General features: G+C 42.0%; 1 protein-coding gene across 1 annotated transcript in view; it reads left to right on the plus strand.

Moving 5' to 3' along the window:
• LOC134345114 (uncharacterized) overlaps positions 1 to 20,475 on the plus strand; it is a 154,722-nt gene extending 134,247 nt beyond the window's left edge. Inside the window, exons 99-101 of the mRNA XM_063045289.1 lie at positions 2,940 to 3,139; positions 6,257 to 6,426; positions 19,273 to 20,475. Coding sequence (XP_062901359.1) covers positions 2,940 to 3,139; positions 6,257 to 6,394 — 338 coding nt within the window. The 3' untranslated portion in view covers positions 6,395 to 6,426; positions 19,273 to 20,475. The remainder of the gene's footprint in view (positions 1 to 2,939; positions 3,140 to 6,256; positions 6,427 to 19,272) is intronic.
• Positions 20,476 to 21,667: the final 1,192 nt, after the last annotated feature.

A 21,667-nucleotide genomic window follows, 5' to 3' on the forward strand; every position in this document is an offset into this window, starting at 1 on the left:
CCCGAGACCATTAGTATTCAGACCCAACCCCTTCAGAATCAGAATCAGGTTTAATATCACTGGCATATGTCATGAAATTTGTTGCAGCAGCAGTACGTGTATTACTTAATAATAAAAAAAATAAATTACAAGAAGAAATACATTTTTATATTAAATAAGTACTGCAAAAAGAAAGCAAAAAAAAAAAGAAAATATTGAGATAGTGTCCATTCAGATATCTAATGGAAGAGGGGAAGAAGCTGTTCCTGAAACATTGAGTGTCTGTCTTCAGGCTCCTGTGCTACCTCCTTGATGGTAGCAATGAGAAGAGGGCCTGTCCTGGGTGATGGAGTTTCATAACGATGGAAGCTACCTTTCTGAAGCATCGTCTTGTGAAGATGTCCTTGATGGTGGGGAAACTAGTGCCCGTGATGGAAGTGGTTGCTTGCAACCCTCTGCAGTTTTTCCAATGCTGTGCAGTGGCCCGTCCATTCCAGATGGTGGTGCAGTTAGAATACTCTCTGTGGTTCACACTGAGGACAATTGTGCAGCAATACAAACATGCCAAATGGGATAGATAGTACTGAAAGTGCTGCGGAAACAGGATTAGGAACATGTCACCAGATCTCGCAAGCTTACTCTGCCTTTCAATATGATCATGACTGCTCTAAGCTGGTCTCAATTTTTCTACTGTACCAGCTCCCCAGAAACCTCAGTGCCTGATCATTCAAATATTTATCTATCCCCACCTTAAATATATCCTCCACCCTCAGGTGCAGAAATTTCTACAGATTCACTACCCCTCCCAAAAAAGAAATTTCTACACACCTCAACTTTAAATGACCAACCCATTATTTTGTAACTATATGCCCTTGTTTGTGATCCTTCAACTTGTGAAACCATCCCCTGTCAAACTCCTCTTCCTTTAAAATCATACACTTGAATAAGGTCATTCCTCATTGTTCTGAAGTTCATGGAATACAGATCCAAACTGTCTAGCCGCTCTTGTATACATGTTTTGTGTGTAATCTCATACCCGAAACCCCCTCCCATATTGTTCAAACTACTGTTACTATAAAGGTAGGCAAAGGTTCGACCCTGGTTCGGTGAGGTGGGTGCAGAAAGCCATGTCAGGAGCGGCACTGGACACACTTAAATAGGACTTCAAATAGGTTTTTGCTTTCTCACCTTCACAGTATGCCTGAGTGCTTTGTTCCTCCAGCATTTTGTATATGTTGCTTTAATCGTTGTTAGTGTACACTAGTTTATGTTCCTGAGAAGCTTGCAATTGTTATTTTTCTGATATTATACTGTGTGTGTGTAAAGGTAACCCATGTTATTATACCCAATTCAATTCCTCCAAACAACTTTCAGAAATCAGTTCTTGAGCCTGTTTAAAAAATGTAAGATTCATAAAGGCATACTTTGTACCTGTGGCCAAGACAGTATGATTTTATCAGTAAAAGTTAAATTACAATACATTTCACTGCCTATGTATATGTGCCAGCCAAACAAAGCTGCAATACACAGAGCTTAGCGATCATAGAATCAACAGATCTGATTGAGGTTCTGCAGTCCAACATCTAGTCATGAATGGTGATGAACAATCAAGTAGCTAATGGGAGGAGCATAATGCAAGGGCATCGCCATCCATACCAATAGTGGGCATAAGTATGTGAGTGCCTTAGAAAAGGTTGAAGCACTTGCAACCATTTTTCAGACAGAAGGGCTGACAAGATTGTCTGTTTTTGCTTTCTCGCCTTCACAGAAGTTGGAAATAAAAACAGAAATTAAAACCTGGAGGACACTTTACAGAATTTGTGGGAAAAGTGTTATCATCTTCATATAGGGGGCTACAGTATCATAGCAGTTAGCACAACGCTATTACAACTTGGGGCGTCAGAGTTCAATTCCAGGGCTATCTGTAAGGAATTTGTACTTTCTCCCTGTGAACCGCGTAGGTTTCTTGCAGGTGCTTCGGTTTCCTCCCAGTCAAAAAATGTTCTGGTTAGTAGATTAATTGGTCTTTGAAAATTGTTCTTTGATTAGGCTACTAGTAAATAGGTGGGTTGCTGGGCAGTGCCACTCACTTGGCCAGAAGGACCTGTAACTCTATGTAACGCTCTGGTTAAGATTTTTACTGCCATGCTGAAGGTATTTCATTTTAGCAGTTCCATAAGAGCATATTTGGGTTTGAGCTAAAGATGAACTCTTACGAATGCATTGTCATCCAATCAGGATGCTGAAATCGGGAGAAGGTTCTAGAGAACATTGGGCAGAGAGTTTTTGTGACGGTCACTGGTGTGGGTTGAGGTCTTTTTGGCGGGAGCTGGGAGAAGACAGGAGGGAAGATGGCTGAAGATGCCGTCCCTGTTGCACAAGGTGCTTTGTGCAGATGAATGGCCTCAAGGAGATAGGACCAGTACTCCTGTGGGGGAACCCGTTTGTTCGAGATGGATCCCAAGCAACATTTGGAACGTGGTGTGTGCTTTCACACAAACTGTGGGTCCAGTGCTTGAGTTAAAGACAACTTCAAGATGAGTTCCAACTTAAGTGTACATTTGGACTCGGTTAACTGTAAAGGGCCCTTTTTATTTTTTTCCTTTTCTTTTTCCTACTAACTGTTCTATAAAGCTGAACTTTGTAAATTTATAATTGTATGCAGTGTATGGTCTGTTATTTCTTGCTGATGGGTGACTGCATGGGGGCAGTAATTACCCAGTATTCACACAGATTGGGGCTCAGGTTTGGTGGAACCCAAGTCATATCGACCATAATGTACGGGGTAGTTTTCTCACTGAGTTCGGTGGCTAACGAGCCGCATCTCTGGAGACGCCGGGTTAAAAGGAGTTTCATCTAAATAAATAAATAAATGGCATTTGCTTATCTATTTTACTAATTACATAAATTTATTTATTTAACTTACATGCAATGATCTTTTGCTTCATTACAATCCACAGAGATAGTATGTCCAGAAAACAGCCAGTACAATATGCAGATGTCAGCCTGCCCTGCTTCGTGTGGTGACTTCGATGCTCCCTCAGAATGTGAGGCAGCCAGCATTGAGGGCTGCGAATGCTTACCAGGCTTCATACTCAGTGATTTCCAATGTGTCCCCTACAATAAATGTGGATGCACATATCAAAACAAGTATTATGAGGTAAAATCAGCATTCACTACTTGTTAGACACATGAGATTCTGCAGATGCTGGGAATTCAGAGCCACACATGCAAAATACTGAAGGAACTCAGCAAGCCAGGCAGCATCTACGGACTGCCTGACCTGCTGTGTTTATCCAACATATTGTGTACGTTGCTTTAATATTTGTTAATGTACACTGGAAGATCCACTTACTGCAATAACTTATATTTCTGGGATGCTTGCAATTGTTACTTCTCTGACAGAAAGGTGCCAGATAAAGGCCAGTCATGAAGGATCCCCCTTCCCCAACTCTTGGACTGATCATCCCATTCTCATCAAGGAGGAGGCTACACAGCACTGACATACAATCAATCTGTGTATATAAGCTATGATATGTATTTCGATTTCATGTGTTTTTTATTATTATTGTGTTCTTTATCTCATTGAATTTGTTTGTGCTGCATCGGATCCAGAGTAACAATTACTTGGTTCTCCTTTACGCCTGTATACTGGAAACGACATTAAACAATGAAACAATCTTAAACAATTATAAATTATTTGCTCCTTTGTTCTTTCAGCCACGCAAGAAAAGCTCATTACAATGTGATGGTCATGTTTAATATTTCTCTCAACAGTGCTTATATTCAGAAAGGTGCCAGAAATGGGCCAGTAACATCACAAAGGATCCCACCCACTTCCATTAAGGAGGAGGGTACACAGCATCCATGTCAGGACTACCAGACTCCAAAAACAGTTCCTTTCCCCAAGCAGTGAGGCTGATCAACACCTCCACCCACTAACCCACCCCTCCACACCCCCGACCACCACTACTTTATCATTCCCTGTCAGTCACCCTATGTACAGACACTCCTGTGTCTAGCGTCACTTTATGAACATGTAATCAATCTGTGTGTATAAGCAATCTTATTTATTTATATTTATTGTATTTTTTATGATTGTTCTTTATCTTATTGTGCTTTTTTGGAATTGTATCGGATCCGGATTAACAATTCTTTCATTCTCCTTTACACTTGTATACAGGAGACGACATTAGACAGTCTTGAATCTTGATATTATTTCATACCATTTTATCTCATACATCTTTGTGTGTGTGTGTGTAAAATATGTTGTTATATCTCATTCAACTCCTCAAAAAACAACTTCCAGTAATCAGTAAGATCCATACAACGTATAGGAAAGCAGGTATATTTTGTAACTTTGGCCAAAACAGTATGAGTTTATCAGTAAAAGTTAAATTATAGCACATTTTTCTTTCATATACAGTATATGGTTATCCTGACAGTTCAATAAATTGGAAACAGATACTGCCCAAAACAAGTGCATAGTATTTGTCTCATTTCTCAGAATATCTGCAGTTTATGCATTTTTCTTTCATAAACAGTGATTTTGCCGTTTTCACTGGATCAATCTGTATGTTTTATTGAACCAAAGCTCTTAGGAACAGTAAGATAGGCTCCTGTCTCTCCAAAATAGGCAGGGGAGATTAATTTTTGCACTTTAAAACACAACACTGAATGTTGTATTCATGGAAGCTTTTAAGAAGATGGTCTGTTAATTGAATTTGGATTCAATTAGTTTTTCTTATCAGATGCGAACCTTCGCTTCAGTACTTCTCGGGTAGAAATATCAGACAGGAGCTGGTAAGTAGTACAGTATATGGTGTGGCTCATTATCTGTAGAATTCAAGATTATTTAATGCAATTTCAAGTACACAAGTGTAAAGGAACAAAATAATTGTTACTCTAGATCCAATACAATAACAATTTAATAATGCGATAAGTACAAAATACATAAGGTAGCTTAATACATAGATTGATTATATGTCAGTAAAGTGACACTAGACACAGGAGTGTCTGTTTATAGGGTAACTGACAGGAAATGCTGAAGTAGTAGTGATTGGGGATGTGAAGGGGTGGGTTAGTGGGTGGAGGTGTTGATCAGCCTTTCCTGCTTGGGGAAAGTAGCTATTTTTGAGTCTGGTGGTCCTGACGTGAATGTTATGTAGCCTCCTCATTGATCAGAATGGGACATGCAGTCCATGAGCAGGCTGGGTGGGATCCTTCATAATGTTTTTGACCCTTTTCCGGCACCTTTCTGTATATATGTCCTTAATGGTAGGTAGGCCGGTGCCAAGGATGGTTTAAGCAGTTGTTGTAGTCTTCCTGTGCACCACAGTGCAGTTTCCATACTATGCAGTGAAGCAGCTTGGGAGGATGCTCTCAACTGGGCATTTGTAGAATGACGTAAATATTGATGTGAATAAAGACATGAGGTATAATTGGGAAGGTAAATGAATGTTCTGATTCCCTATGGCCGCCACCACGCCTTCTAACTGAAGTCAAAAGACTATGCCTGGGGTACTACATATTTCGGGGCTGAGAAATGCCTTGCATTATATTAAACGTATTGGAATAGAACTAGTGGTCTTGCATCCAATGGTAACTGCTGCACTGAGGGGGTCAATTACATTAAAACAAAGGCTAAGTTCTCAAAAGGAACAGTAGAGTAAAACGCTCTTTTCATTGGTTCTTTCCCATGTTTGCTTCCCGCCCATGCAACTATGGATAATACTGCTGTGCCATAATTGACTGGGTTGCCTACACTGCTTGTGCAAGTGGTACCAACCCCACAGTTTCAAGTCCAAGTGTGATTGTTGTTCAACCATACACATGTATACAGCTGAATGAAATATCATTCCTCCAGGGTCACGGTGCAAAACAATATATACAATCTCACACAACACATATATTTATGATCCAGCAGATGTAGCACCAAAATCATAGTAACACTAGTCCCTGAGCTGCATGGCCTGAAGATTTGGGGCACCCACTATAGTCCTGCTCATTCTGATACCACTGCCAGCTAAGCCGGCTATTCAGAATGTCTGCCCACTGGGTCAAATTGTGCTTTGCTAATTCAAGTGGGAATGCTGAAAAGCAATTGGAGACAAAACAGGGATAAATACAGGAGTCAAAATGAAATGTACAAGTTTCTGTCAGCAAATTGAATTCTGCAATAGCAAATTTAAAAATGATTTAAAAAGATCTTGGAATGATAAACAAATCATTTTAATAATTGAAGAAAATGTAAATTCTCTTTGTCTTTTGTGAATAGATTGGGGAAAAATTTATCACAGAAGATTGCTCTGAAGCTTGTGAATGCATTGGTACTGCCACAGTTAACTGCACAACAATGCTCTGTACTCCCAGAACTACCTGTACCATCGCTAATCGCATCAGAGGATGCTACTGATGAAAGAACACGTTATGTACATTTAAATCAAGGTAATTTGATGCTCAAGGGTAGCTTTTAATGGACTGTAAAGAGACAATAATGGATGGGTGATCCATTACCACAGATTACCAGACAGAAGCTAAAGTACACATCTCCCCTTTTCTTGTTTTGCTTTCTACCAACAGCATAATGATGATTCTGCAATCAGGCATTCTGTGTTTGAAATGATAGTCAACAGGAAATTAACAGTTACTTTTCCATCCAGTTAAAGAATGAAAAATCAGACAATCCTTTGTATTTTTAAAGTTCCAGGGTGCCATATATTTTCTGAGCAACCTTTTTCATGTACTAGAAGCACTTAACAGTGGTCACCCTTTTTATTCACCAGGATTATTTGTGTTCATCTGCTGCTATACTTTCAACTATGTTCTTGCCAGCTGACCATGCTGCCACTCTTCCCCAGGTCAAGCTCCACTATCCAGCAGCAGTTCGTTATCACACATTTCCAGTTATTTGATCATTCACATCATCAACATCTTCATAGCCCCGATTCTGCCAGTATCTCTCAAAGAAATTCTGCCTCGGTAGCAACTATGCCATCTTCACCTTCTACTGCAATGCTGTCATCTTTAGATCTTCTATTTCTCTACTGTCCTAGCTGAGTACCATCTTCCATCAATCTTGTTGTCAAACATTTGACCATAAGGCCATAAGACTTACGAGCAGAATTAGGCCATTTGGGCCATCGAGTCTGCTACCCCATTCAATCATGGGTGATTTATTTTTCTCTCAACCCCATTCTCTTGCCTTCTCCTCAGAACCCTTTACAACCCTTAATAATCAAAAACTTCCACTTTAAACGTACCCAATGACTTGGCCGCCACAGCTGTCTGTGGCAATGAATTCCACAGATTCAAAACCCTCTGGCTAAAGAAATTCCTCCTCATCTTGTTCCAATGGGATGTCCTTATATTCTGAGGCTGTGCCCTCTGGTCCTAGCCTCATCCGTTATAGGAAATATTCCCACTATTTCCAGCCTATCTAGGCCTTTCAATATTTGTCAGGTTTCAATGAGACCCCTGCCCAATTCTTCTAGACTCCTGTGAGTACAGACCCAGGGGCATCAATCGCTCCTCATATGTTAACACTTTCATTTCTGGGTACATTCCCGTGGACCTCCTTTGGACCTTCCCCAGTGCCAGCACATCTTTTCTTAGATAAGGGGCCCAAAACTGCTCTCAATGTTCCAAGTGCAGTATGACCAAAATCTTATAAAGCCTCATCCGGTACCGTATCCTAGTCTCGTAAATTTTAATGTTATAACTAAAGTACTTACTTCTTCACCAGCTACACTACAATAGAGCGGATGTGGAGAGGATGTTTCGTATAGTGGTTGAAGACCAGAGGTCACAGCCTCAGAATAGAGGGATACCCCTTTAGAACAGAGATGAGGAAAAATTTCTTTAGCCAGAATGTGGTGAATCTGTAGAATTCATTGCCACAGACAGCTGTGCAGGCCAAGTCATTGTGTACATTTAAGATGGAGGTTGATAGGTTCCTGATTAGTCAGGACGTCAAAGGTTATGAGAAGACAGGAGAATGGGGTTGGGAAGGGTGATAGAGTAGCAGATCAGACTTGCTGGGCCAAATAGCCTAAATCTGCTCCTATATCTTATGGTCCAATAGGAATAAAGTATCATTGTAATAGTTCTCTCTTTATTTACTAAGTAATTAAGCTTTTTTAAGTTGGTTTAATCCTCAGTCATTGAATGAGACGTGTGTGCTGCTCTGCCAATTAGGAGGGCCCATCGTGGAAAACTATAGGCCGCATTACTGTGATGTCCTGCAAGTAGCTTCCCCTTGGTCTAACTCTTGATGGATCTCTGAGTTACCCTGAGAGCTCACTACAAGGGTAGTGGTGCACATTTAACAATTTACTAGAGCTATATGGCTGATTTTTCAGCGGCTGCTGAGTAAAAATCCTCTTTTGTGTTGCAGCTTGCAGCTTGAAGTGCATGTCAAATTGTATTTCCAGGACTTGCTGGTTCATGCTGCATTAACGTGTTTGAAATCTGAATTATCTACTGGTGTTCCATTTTAAGTTTTGGGGTTTTGGTACCACAGACAATTTTGAGATCCACCAGTCCTGCTTAGACTCATTGCATATGGTTGAGGCCCTCCGTTGGTCAGGGTTGACCATGGATGTTGTGTCCTAGCTGTCTACGAGATATGCAAGCCAGAATAGTATGATATTGAAAGCAATCTGTTGCCCTTATAGCTGGCTCCCCCTCTCCATCCCATTGCTGAATCCAAAGGAATGGCAGTCACTGATACAGCTTGGAACCAGTGGTGTCGCAGGAGTTGCCAGTCAGCGTTGAACTCAATGAGGGATTCAATCCCACTCTGGATTTTTCCTCGGGATTTAGTCCCGAAGCCTTCCCCATGAGTAGGTATAGCCACAGAGTAGTGCAGGTTTGAGATCAGAGTTTTCCTTCTCCGAGATGAGCTCTTGAGCCTCATCTGCCTGAAGTGACTGGTTCTAGGGTGCCAGTAACCTGCCTTTGCCCCTTCTTCTGTCAGTGGAAATGGTTCTGCCAGGCTTAGTAGCTAAGTCACATATGAAGGCCAGGTGCAGGAATTGGTTGTTAGAGGCTGTTGGAGACCCATGCCTCTGGGAGCATTTAATAGGTTGTGAGAACTTACCCTCAGTACCTCCCCGGCTATGGCAACCTGAAGGAACTAGCATATGGTTATATCATTTAATTCACTGTGGCTTAGGTCTGGCAGCATCAGGAAAAGGGCATGTCACCAGAAGGTGAAGCTATCTTCAACAAAGAGTTCCATTTTATACCTAATGCATGCCTCCAATAAGAAAATAATGAAGGATAGTTCCTTATCCAGATGCTTGGAAGCAGATGAGAAGTCATGTATAGTGGTGAAGGAATGTGTATGGTACTTTGGCCTTCATTAGTCAGGGGATGGAGTTCAAGAACCACAAGGAAATATTGAAGATCCATAAAACCTTGGTTAGACCACACTTGTGTTCAGAGTATTGTGTTCAGTTCTGGTCGTCTCCTTATAGGAAGGATATGAAAACTTCTGAGAGGTCACAGAGGAGATGTCCCAGGAAGCTGCCTGGATTAGAGAGCGTGAAGATAGGTTGAGTGAGCTCAGGCTTTTCCGTTTGGAGTCAAGGAGGCTGAGAAGTGACTTGATAGAGATGTATAAGATAATAAGAAGCATAGATAGAGTGGACAGCCGGAGACTTTAGCCTGGGGTGGAAATGGCTAATACAACAGGGCATAATTTCAAGGTGATTGGAGGAATGTATAAGGGTGGATATTAGAGGTAGGTTTCTGTACACAGTGGTAGAAGCAGATTAACTAGGGACATTTAGGAGACTCTTAGATGGGGATATTGATGAAGAAAACAGTGGAGGGCCTATGTATTACTGTACTGTGCTGTACTGCTCTGTGTTCTCTGAATGGTTGTATTTATACAAAGAAGTCTGCTTGTTTTAGGCTGAGGATTCTCCCTGCCCTACTTTGCTCTGTACCTTGCTATAGACAGTCATTTATACCAAAGCCCCGAGGGGATTTTCCCCACCTATATAGCACTGTAATCTCTTCACAAACACTATTTTAAAATTACTTACTGAACAGACAACTGTCACCGTGTAAGTGTGAGAATGTTGGGCCATGAGGGTGTAAGAAGTTGGAATGGTCTATTTGGTTCCTGGTGCCGTCTCTGGCACTCATTAAGATTATGGCTACAATTTGATCTCAACATCACTTTCCTGCATTAACCCCATTTCCCAAATTTAGTTATCTGAACATATATCAATCTCTGTCTTGAATTTACTCAGTTATTAAGCCTCTAGAGATGTTTTGGATAGAGAATTCGAAATAGTTTCTATCCTTTCAGTGAAGAAATGTTGAAAAGCCTGTGAGTAAAAGAACAGGTGCTCATACTCCCTACGGTCCTATGACAATCATTTCAAGAGCCATTATTTCCCTGCTTCATCCCCGTATGGTGAGCTATTTGCCAATGTCAAAAAGTTCATATGGTTTGAAAGTTAGCACTTGAATCCCAACAGTCCTGTTCCAAGAGCACTTGCAGGTAAAGAAGTAAGAAAGTGCCAAACTCCAATGTATCTGTACTAAATTTAGATTTCCAGTGATACAGGTAGATAGGGCCTTCATAAATCAATGCATTGAGTACAGAAGTTGTGATGATATGTTGAAAATTTCTAAGACGATGGTGAGACCTAATCTAGAGCATTGTGTCCGGTTTTGGTCATCTGCCTACAGGAAGAATGTAAATAAGATTGAAAGAGCACAGACAAAATTTACAAGGATGTTGCCAGGACTTGGGAACCTAAGTTATAGGGACGGTTAGAAGATTATTGAATGGCAGAGCAGACTCGATGGGCCAGATGGCCTAATTCTACTCCTATGTATTGTGGTCTCATGCTCTTATTCACTAGAATGTAGAAGATTGAAGGGAGATTTGATAGAGGTATACAAAATTATGAGGCGTATAGATAGGGTAAATGCAAGCAGGCTTTTTCCCTTGAGTCTGGGCGAGATAGGTAAAATGCTTAAGGGGAAAATTGGGGGGACTTCTTCACTCAGATGCTAGTGAGAGTGTGGAACAAGCTCAAGGGTTTCAAAGGTACATTTAATGTCAGGGAAACGTATACAATATACATCCTGAAATGCTTTTTCTTCACAACCATCCATGATAACAGAGGAGTGCCCCAAAGAATGAATGACAGTTAAATGTTAGAACCCCAAAGTACCCCCCAGCTCCTCTCCTTCCCACTCATAAGTGGCAGCGAGCAATGATCCCCCCTCCCCCACCAGCAAAAAATGCATTGGCACCCTTCACCGAGCACTCAAGTGTGAGCAAAGCAACAGCAAAGACACAGACTTGCAGTACTCCAAGATTACGCATTCACCCGGTATTCGACATACCACAGGCTCTCTCTCTCCCTAATAAGGGAGAAAGAGATGTCTTCATTTCACAACGAGAGGGGAGACATAATAAACAACTTGCTGGTTTACGATGTTAAAAGTCCGTTGCATCGCTTTTTCCGAGCTCTGTGCCCAAAAATCTCAGGTCTCTGGGCACATAGCCAAAAATCTTCCGGCTCCCAGGACACACCAATCTGTTGGGACACCGACCTTCGATCCGGCTATCTCCAGAGCCCCAAGATCCTAGGCCTCCAAAGGCAAGCTGAACTCTTGGTCCGCGCCCTTGGCATGTCAGATAATGGCCAGTCATGAAATCCCCAGAGCGGGTCCCATTCCCACAAGGAACCGAAGTCAGCGTGTAACTCCAGGTTACTTCAAAAGAACCCTGAAAGGGAAAAACAAAGATATTAAAGATGGAAATAGAGCTGTTTCCGAAGATGCAAGCAAAGGAGTATCCGTTTAGCGCCATCTTGACTAAGCTCCGCCCTCAGAAGCTGCCAGTGGAAGTGGTGAACGCAGGGTTAATTTCAACGTTTAAAAGAAATTTGGATAGGTACATGTATGAGAGTGGTACGGAGGGCTATGGTCCAGGTGCAGATCAATGGGACTAGACAGATTAGTTGTTCAGCACAGACTGGATGTGTGAAAGGACTTGTTTCTATAGTGTAGTATTCTATGAGTATGATTCTAAGGCATTTGATGAAATGCAGCATTAATGGTTATTGGTCTCATGTTGTGGGAGGTAATGTACTGGCATGGATAGAAGATTGGCAGACTAACAGTAAACTGAAAGTAAACATAAATGGGTAATCTTCTGATTGGCAAGATGTGTGGTATGTTGCAGAGATTTACAGTATGCTGGGACTTAAGAGGTTGCATTTTGTATAAATTACTTGAAGGAAAGCTCCGAATGTTTGGTTGCTAATGACAGAAAAAAAGTGTGAAAAGGAAGCAAGAAGGCTTTAAAGGAGTACTGCTAGGTTAAATGACTGAGCAAACTTTTGGCAAATGAAATATAATTTGTGAAACCGTGAAATTATTCATTTTGGCAGGAAAAGCTAAAATGAAACACTTATCTCATGATAAGCATTTGCAAACTCTGTGGAAGGATCTTGGTATCCTAGACACACACACAAAATGTTGGAGGAACTCAGCAGGCCAGGCAGCATCTAAGAAAAAGAGTACAGTCCTGATGAACGGTGTTGGCCCAAAACCCCGACTGTATTCTTTTCCATAGGTGCTGCCTGGCCTGCTGAGTTCCTCCAGCATTTTGTGTGTGTCGCTTGGATTTCTAACATCTGAAGATTTTCTCTTGTTTGTGATTGGTATCATAGTTACAGGATTGGCAAATGATTAGGGAACTGATAAACAAATATTTACGAAAGCTTAGAGAATTTTAGATCCAGAACTATGCAAGAAGTCCAGATACAACCCTCAGAAAGCTAAATTAAGAGAGCGAAAATAATTCAGATTGAGGTTAGAGACGGAATCAAATGAACATCAGCCCTGGCAAGGTTTGCAGGTGTTACTTCCTACAAGACAATAGCTAGCATCATGAATGGCTGCGATACTTCCCTCTCAAATGAACTCAACACCCTTTATGCTTTGAAGGAGCGAATAAAACAACACCTGTGCAAATCCCTGCTCTATCTGGCGACTCCATGATCTCTATCTCGGAAACCGACTTCAGAATATCTTTCAAGTGGGTAAACCTTCACAGAGCAACAGGCTCTGATGGTGTACCTGGTAGTGCTCTGAAGACCTGTGCCAACCAAATGGCATGACCGTTCAAGGACATCTTCAATCTCTCATTGCTGTAGTTGAAGGCTCCTACCTGCTCCAGAAAGGTGACAATCATACCAATGTCCAAGGAGACCAGGGTGAGCTGCCTCAATGTCTGTGGCCCTGTGGCACTCACATCCACTATGATGAAGTGCTTTGAGAGCTTGGTCATGGCCAGAATTAACTCCTGTCTGAGCAAGGACCTAGATCCACTGCAATTTGCCTGTCGCCACAATAGTTATATACACTGTAGTGGATGCAATCTCACTGGCTGTACACTCAACCATGGATTACTTGGACAATGGCAGTATCTACGTCAGGCTACTGATTATTGGTTACAGTTCAGAATTTAACACAATCATATGCTCAACTCCAATCAACAAACTCTGAAACCTGGGCCTCTGTACCTCCCTCTGCAACTGGATACTTGACTTCCTCACTGGGAGACCATAGTCAGTGCAGATTGGAAGTAACATCTCCTCCTCACTGACAACACTGGTGCAGTTCAAGAATATGTGCTTATCCCACTGCTCTACTCTCTCTACGCTCTCTATGGCTAGGCACAGCTCAAACACTACCTATAAATTTGCTGATTATACCACTATTGTCAGCAGAATTTCAGATGGTGATGAGGAGGCATACAGGAGTGAGATAGATCAGCTGATTGAGTGCTGTTGCAACAGTAACCTTGCACTCAACATCAGTAAGAGTAGATCTTGACTTCAGGCAGTGGAAGTCTGGGGGGGGGCACACCTCATCGAGGGATCAGCAGTGGAAAGGGTGAGCAGTTCCAAGTTCTTGCGTGTCAACATTTATGAACAACTATCCCTGGGTTCAACATATTGATGAAATTACAAAAATCCATGGCAATAGCTATATTTCATTCGGAGTTTGAGGAGACTTGGTATGTCACCAAGGACTCACAAATTTCTACAGACGTACCATGGAGAGCATTCAAACTGGCTGCATCACCGTCTGGTATGGAGGGGCCACTGCACAGGATCAGAAAAAGCTTCAGAAAGTTGTAAACTCAGCCAGCTCCATCATGGGCACTGGTCTCCCAGCATCCTGGACACCTTAAACAGGCAATGCCTCAAGAAGGCATTTCATCATTAAGGGCCCCATCACCCAGGACATGCCCTATTTTCATTGCTACCATCGAGGAGGTACAAGAGGCTGAAGGTATACACTCAACATTTTAGGAACAGCTTCTTCCCCTCTACCATCAGATCTCTGAATGCACGATGAACCCATGATCACTACCTCACTATTTTAAATCTCTTTTTGCACTACTTAATATAGTTTTATATATACATCTATTTGTAATTTACAGTTTTATATTATTATGTATTGCAATGTACTGTTGCTGCAAAACAACACGTTTCATGACATATGCCAGTGATATTAAACCTGATTTTGATTTTTGATTGATTTATTTTAGAATTGAGTACAAAAGTAGTGAAGTTATGTTTCAGTAATGATGGGCATTTGTGAGACCACATTTACAGTACTGGGAACACTATTTGTGTCTTCCTTGTGACTGCAAACAGATTGGCAAAGAATAAAATCTGTATCTGTTTCTGATAGTATTATACATCTCTAATCTCTAACATTGTGGCGCCTTTAGAGGTTTGTGTCATTAATTACTTCTCAATAAAATTTACATTTAGAAATAGACTATTGAAACAAGGGCAATCATCACAGGAACAAAAGTTAATTTTTTAGATGTGCTCATTTAGAAAGTATCCTATTTTTTCATTGCTGCAGTTTATAATTTGTGCTTAGATGATTACAAGTGTTTTAATTATATTAATATTTAAAAATTTTGTTCCCTAGGCATGGGGTCTCACTATATAAAGAATACAAAATCAGAAACACAATTCAAGTGCTTTTCCCTCCATTATACTTTTCTAATTCTATTCTCCTCTCCTTCTTAGCTCTGAGGGGTGGGTGCACATTACTTCAAAAGTTAATCCTCCCATTCTAGTATCAGTATTAAAAACCTGCTTGAAATTACAGGTAACCTTCTGAGTTCAGCTGGAATAGTTTGGGGACAATGGGCCAATTTGTCTCCATGTGCCATAAGCTTTTATGTTTCTGTATCAACTATAGATTTAGTCATAGTCATAGTCATAAGTCGTACTTTATTGATCCTGGGGGAAATTAGTTTTTGTTACAGTTGCACCATAAATAATAAATAGTAATAAAACCATAAATAGTTAAATAGTAATATGTAAATTATGCCAATAAATTATGAAATAAGTCCAGGACCAGCCTGTTGGCTCAGGGTGTCTGACCCTCCAAGGGAGGAGTTGTAAAGTTTGATGGCCACAGGCAGAAATGACTTCCTATGACGCTCTGTGCTGCATCTCGGTGGAATGAGTCTCTGGCTGAATATACTCCTGTGCCCACCCAGTCCATTATGTAGTGGATGGGAGACATTGACCAAGATGGCATGCAACTTAGACAGCATCCTCTTTTCAGACACCACCGTCAGAGAGTCCAGTTCCATCCCCACAACATTACTGGCCTTACGAATGAGTTGTTGATTCTGTTGGTGTCTGCTACCCTCAGCCTGCTGCCCCAGCACACAACAGCAAACATGATAGCACTGACCACCAAAGACTCGTAGAACATCCTCAGCATCGTCCGGCAGATGTTAAAGGACCTCAGTCTCCTCAGGGAATAGAGACGGCCCTGACCCTTCTTGTAGACAGCCTCAGTGTTCTTTGACCAGTCCAGTTTATTGTCAATTCGTATCCCCAGGTATTTGTAATCCCTCCACCATGTCCACACTGACCCCCTGGATGGAAATAGGGGTCACCGGTACCTTAGCTCTCCTCAAGTCTACCACCAGCTCCTTAGTCTTTTTCACATTAAGCTGCAGATAATTCTGTTCACACCATGTGACAAAGTTTCCTACTGTAGCCCTGTACTCAGCCTCATCTCCCTTGCTGATGCATCCAACTATGGCCGAGTCATCCGAAAACTTCTGAAGATGACAAGACTCTGTGTAGTAGTTGAAGTCTGAGGTGTAAATGGTGAAGAGAAAGGGAGACAAGACAGTCCCCTGTGGAGCCCCAGTGCTGCTGATCACTCTGTCGGACACACAGTGTTGCAAGCACATGTACTGTGGTCTGCCAGTCAGGTAATCAAGAATCCATGATACCAGGGAAGCATCCACCTGAATCGCTGTCAGCTTCTCCCCCAGCAGAGCAGGGCGGATGGTGTTGAACGCACTGGAGAAGTCAAAAAGCATGACCCTCACAGTGCTCGCTGGCTTGTCCAGGTGGGCGTAGACACGGTTCAGCAGGTAGACGATGGCATCCTCAACTCCTAATCAGGACTGGTAGGCGAACTGGAGGGGATCTAAGTGTGGCTTGACCATAGGCCGGAGCAGCTCCAGAACAAGTCTCTCCAGGGTCTTCATGATGTGGGAGGTTAATGCCACCGGTCTGTAGTCATTGAGGCCGCTGGGGCACGGCGTCTTCGGCACAGGGACAAGGCAGGACGTCTTCCACAGCACAGGAACCCTACGGAGCCTCAGGCTCAGGTTGAATACATGGCGAAATACTCCACATAGCTGAGGGGCACAGGCTTTGAGCACCCTGGTACTGACACCAGTACTGAATCTTCCAAATCAAAATGACCCATTGTTTAAACCAGTTGACTCATTAGAGTAGTCCTTAACTTCTGCATATAAAATGACTGAATAGCTGAAGGATATTGTGCACGTAGCAGCAATTTACATTCTATTTCATCTGGTCGCATCTAATACATTTATAACATTTATCAATTGTTCTTGCAGAAAGATGGGTGGCAGAGAGATCAACAGTCAGCTCTTAATTCTACCCATGAAAATATCAAACAGTATAACAGCCCAACTTAAAGCAGACTTCAGCATCACTGCAAAACAGTAGGATGCCTGGAGTTTGTGTCAAAGCTCTGACAGCTAACTTATCCCATGATCGCAGGCACAATCTTATATTTCTCTTAATTAAGTGATGTGAGTGCAGGGATTGCCGACATATTACAAGCTGGTCCTGAAGAAGGGTCTCGGCCTGAAACTTTGACTGTTTACTCTTTTCCATGCTGCCTGGCCTGCTAAGTTCCTCCAGCATTCTGTGTGTTGCTTCCAAACTGGTAAACCCATTTAGAAAGGATGAATCTATGATTCCATTAACCACACTGTGTTAATTCTTCACACTTCCTGGTGACTACAGACTGGAGAAAACAGGAGTTATATATCTGCTTTCTGTAGTGGAGAACTATATTATTCAATTAAACTGCTGATGGCATCCAGATAGAATCAGCCCAGAATGGGTGTACATGTCAACATTCCTGATTTAAATGATGCCTTTGGATTTTTAGTACTAGAATTCAGTGAGCTTTTATGTATAAATGCAACAGTGGTGACGTTGCTTGGCTAGTCATGTTGTGTACTGAAGCTACGGGCCTGCTTCAGAAGCTGAGCATCTGCTTTACACATTGTATTCCATAAATCAAGTCACCTGTGAACCATTATTAGATTGATGCTGCCCTTTTAATATAAGAAAGAACAGAGTTCTTTTCCAACAAAAAATCAGAATTCCAGGACATTAAAAATCTATCCATGGATAAATAATTTAATATCCCTCTCTGTTATCCATGAAACTCAAAAATAGTGAGAGTGTTAATCGATTTTTCATTGTCCATTCATTGTCCATGGTGGAGGGGAAGAAGCTGTTCCTAAAACATTCCTGTAACAAGTGATGGTTGCCAAACTGGGTCTGAACTGGGGTTTATTAAGGTGAAGTTCTGCACCTAACGAGTGAACTACCAGGAGAGACTTAGACCAGGTGGCCCCAAGTGCGGAGGAGAGCAGAAATGAGAATGGGAGTTGAACAAAGAATCTTTACTTGGGGATTGATTAGAAGAGAGAGGCTTGGACCCGAGAATCAATACGTGCAGGGTTGGTAAACTCTAGACTGGACAAAGACAAACAAAGCAGGCAGGATTTAAATAGACAAACAAAACAAGGCAGAGGAAAACTGTTAATTAAAAAAAGATACAGGGGAAAATAATCAATCAGCGGAAGAGGACTCCAGCTCCTCCAGGTGGTCAGACTGAGGCATGACGGGTCTAAAGTCTGAGCTCTATTAAGAGTCTAACACATCAAGCCTGATCTGGTTAGTACTGCTGATTCTCTTACTGGAAGCAGATTAATGAACTAGACAGTTCAGTGATTTCATAGAAAACACTACTAAACTTCCACTTGTAATTTCAATTTCATTTCATTACTTAGATTTAAATTCAGTAACTGCTGTTGTGGGATCCTAATTCCTAGCTGTAGATGATGCAAGCCAGGGCAGTACAATATGGAGAGCAAGCTATTGCCTATGCAGCAGATTCCCGCTCTCCGCTCAGCTGATGACCCAAAGGAATGACAAAGACCAATACAGTTTGGGACCAGCGGTGTCACAGGAGTTGCCACTCAGCATTGAACCCAACGTAGGACTGCCTTAGGAACTCCAACTCTGGATTTTTCCTCAGAGTTTCCTCCCAAGGACTTCCCCATGAGTGGGTATAGCTGCAAGGCAGCAGAAGTTTGAGATCACACTTCTCCTTCTCCTAAATGAGCTGCCAACCATGGCTGACGATCTGCCCGAAGCGACTGGTTTTAATGTGCCAGTAACCTGCCTTTGCCCCTTCTCCTGTCAGTCGAAACGGTTCTGCTGGGTTTAGTAGCCAAGCCACATGTGAAGTCCAGAAGCTGGACTAAGATGTCAGAGGTTATTTGATGTGCACACCATTGGGAGCATTTAATAGGTAATGGGAGCTATGACAACCTTAAGGAACTAAGCTTTTGAAAACTCACCCAGAATCTCAAGATAATACACACTCTTAAAAAATTCAATCAGTCCTTTTAGTAAATGTTAATCTGATCTTGCAGTCTTACTTAAATAATAAATTTTGTCTTAATACTGGAAATAATTTCCCTGTCGTTGTTTCATGCCCTATTTTCACTCCGCCTCTGAGAGCAGCTGAGGTTAGATAACCTGCAACAGTACAGAACTGGTCTAACAACCTTGTTCATCTTATTCAGTTTCCATTTCTAATCTGATACTGAAATCATTTACGGTTTCTTTCATTTCTCAGGAACTGCAGCTCAAGGACCTATTGGAAGAGAGGACTCACAAGACCATGTTCAACAAGTCATGAGAGGGCGATGATGATCAACTAAAATCAGAAACTAATAGTAAATTGTTGCTGTCTATCTGCTTTGATTATTAATTTACACATCAGTAATAAACTTTGCCAAATAGGTCAGGTTTATTTAGGATCCAAAAACATTGTTTACCTGTACTTAAAAATAAGATTTCCACTCAAATGAAAAAAATATATAAAATATGGAAATGCTCCAACCTGTTTCTTTAGCATTCATTCACTGATTGAGATGTATATAATGATGAGGGGCATTGATCGTGTGGATACCCAAAGGCTTTTTTCCCTGGGCTGTATGGCTAACACGAGGGGGCACAGTTTTAAGGTGCTAAAACTGTGGTACAAGGGGGATGTCAGAGGTAAGTTTTTCACATAAAGAGTGGGGTGGGTGTGTGGAGTGCACTGCCGACGATGATGTTAGAGGTGGATTCAATAGCGTGTATTAAAAGAAGAGGGGGAGAAAGCCGGTTTAAAAAGATAAGGACAAGTGTGGGGCAAGAACTGACAAGTGATTATTGTGGGGGGGGCTTATTGGCAGATGGGCTCAGGTGGGGGTTGACTTGTAGACCCACTGAGTTCCCCCAGAAGTTTATCTTTTGATCCCAGCTGCAGTTTTTCATATCTGAATTAGTTTAATCACCCATTTCATCCCCAACACAGACTCTGCCATCTGGACAATGCAAACCAGGACTGTTAATATTGCCCTGGTGTCCCTGTGAAACATTTTTCCAAATGTACGATGTCACAATCACCCGGGTTTTAGGTGTAACAATGACCTCGGGTACAGATGTCACAATCATAAGCTGTGAACATCACAGTCCTCTGTCAACTGGGGAGTACTTTCTCTGACAGTTCCTCGTCAGGTACATCTCCTCCTGCCCGAAAGACGGATTTGATTAAGAGGGTTAAGAGGTACTGGGACCCGCCTCCCCCACCAACAATTCACCATGGATTCTGCCGCCAAGTCTCTATCTTTCTGCTTGGCTATTTAGGGTGTGTTTTCCTGGCTGTGTTGACCTTCTATGTCTTTCCTAAGGTACGGAGCAATTCAGTACTGTAATATTACTGGGGCACTCCAAGCTTTTGAGGAGAGCAATTTCTGTGGGATGTATGAAAAGAACAAAATAAAAGCTTAGCTATCAGATTCTTAAAAACTGAATGTTTCTAAGTGATTCGTCATGAGGTTATATTGACCAGAAGTGGCTGCAAATTCCTTTCTTTGAACTCAGGGAATGATGGATACATGCACTAGTTAACCATAAGACTGTAAGAGTCGGATGAGGCATTCGGCCTACAGTGTTTGCTTCACCATTCCATCGTGGCTGACTTATTTTCCCTCTCAATCCCCTTCTCCTGCCTTCTCCGATGCCCTGACTAATCAAGAACCTATTAACCTCTGCTTTAAATATTCCCAGTGATGGTCTCCACAGCAATGAATTGGCAATGAATTTCACAGATTCACCACCTTCTGACTGAAGAAGTTCCTCCTCAGCTCTGTTCTAAAGGGGCGCCGCAGTAGCATAGTAGTTAGAATGATGCTATTGTAGCTCAGGGTGTTTCAAAGTTCAGAATTCAATTCCGGTGCTGTCTGTAAGGAGTTTGTATGTTCTCTCATGAACCACATGGCATTCCTTCTGGTGATCCAGTTTCCTCCCACAGTCCAAAGACATACCAATTAGTAGGTTAATTGGTCATTGTAAATTGTCCTGTGATTAGACTAGGATTAAGACCATACGACCTTGAGACATAGGAGCAGAAGTAGGCCATTGAGTCTGCTCCACCATACAATCATGGCTGATCCATTTTCACCTCCTCAGCCCCACTCCCAGCCTTCTCCCCATAACCTTTAATGCCATGTCCAATCAAGAACCTATCAAGCTCTGCCTTAAATACACCTAATGACCTGGCCTCCACAGCTACTTGAGGTAATAAATTCCACAAATTCACCACCCTCTGGCTAAAGAAATTTCTTAGCATCTCTGTTTTAAATGGATGTCCCTCTATCCTGAAGCTGTGCCCTCTTGTCCTAGACTCCCCCACCATGGGAAACATCCTTTCCACATCTACTCTGTCTAGGTCTTCTAACATTTGAAAAGTTTCAATGAAATTCCCCATCATCCTTCTAAATTTCAGTGAGTACAGCCCCAGAGCTATCAAATATTCCTCATATGATAACCCTTTCAATCCCGGAATCAACCTTTTGAACCTCCTCTGAACCCTCTCCAATACCAGCACATCTTTTCTCAGATGAGGAGCCCAAAATTGCTCATAGTACTCAAGGTGAGGCCTCACCAGAGCCTTATTAAACAGGTAGGTTGCTGAACGGTGC

This window comes from Mobula hypostoma, chromosome 4 (assembly GCF_963921235.1).
Source record: "Mobula hypostoma chromosome 4, sMobHyp1.1, whole genome shotgun sequence".
NCBI lineage: Eukaryota > Metazoa > Chordata > Chondrichthyes > Myliobatiformes > Myliobatidae > Mobula > Mobula hypostoma.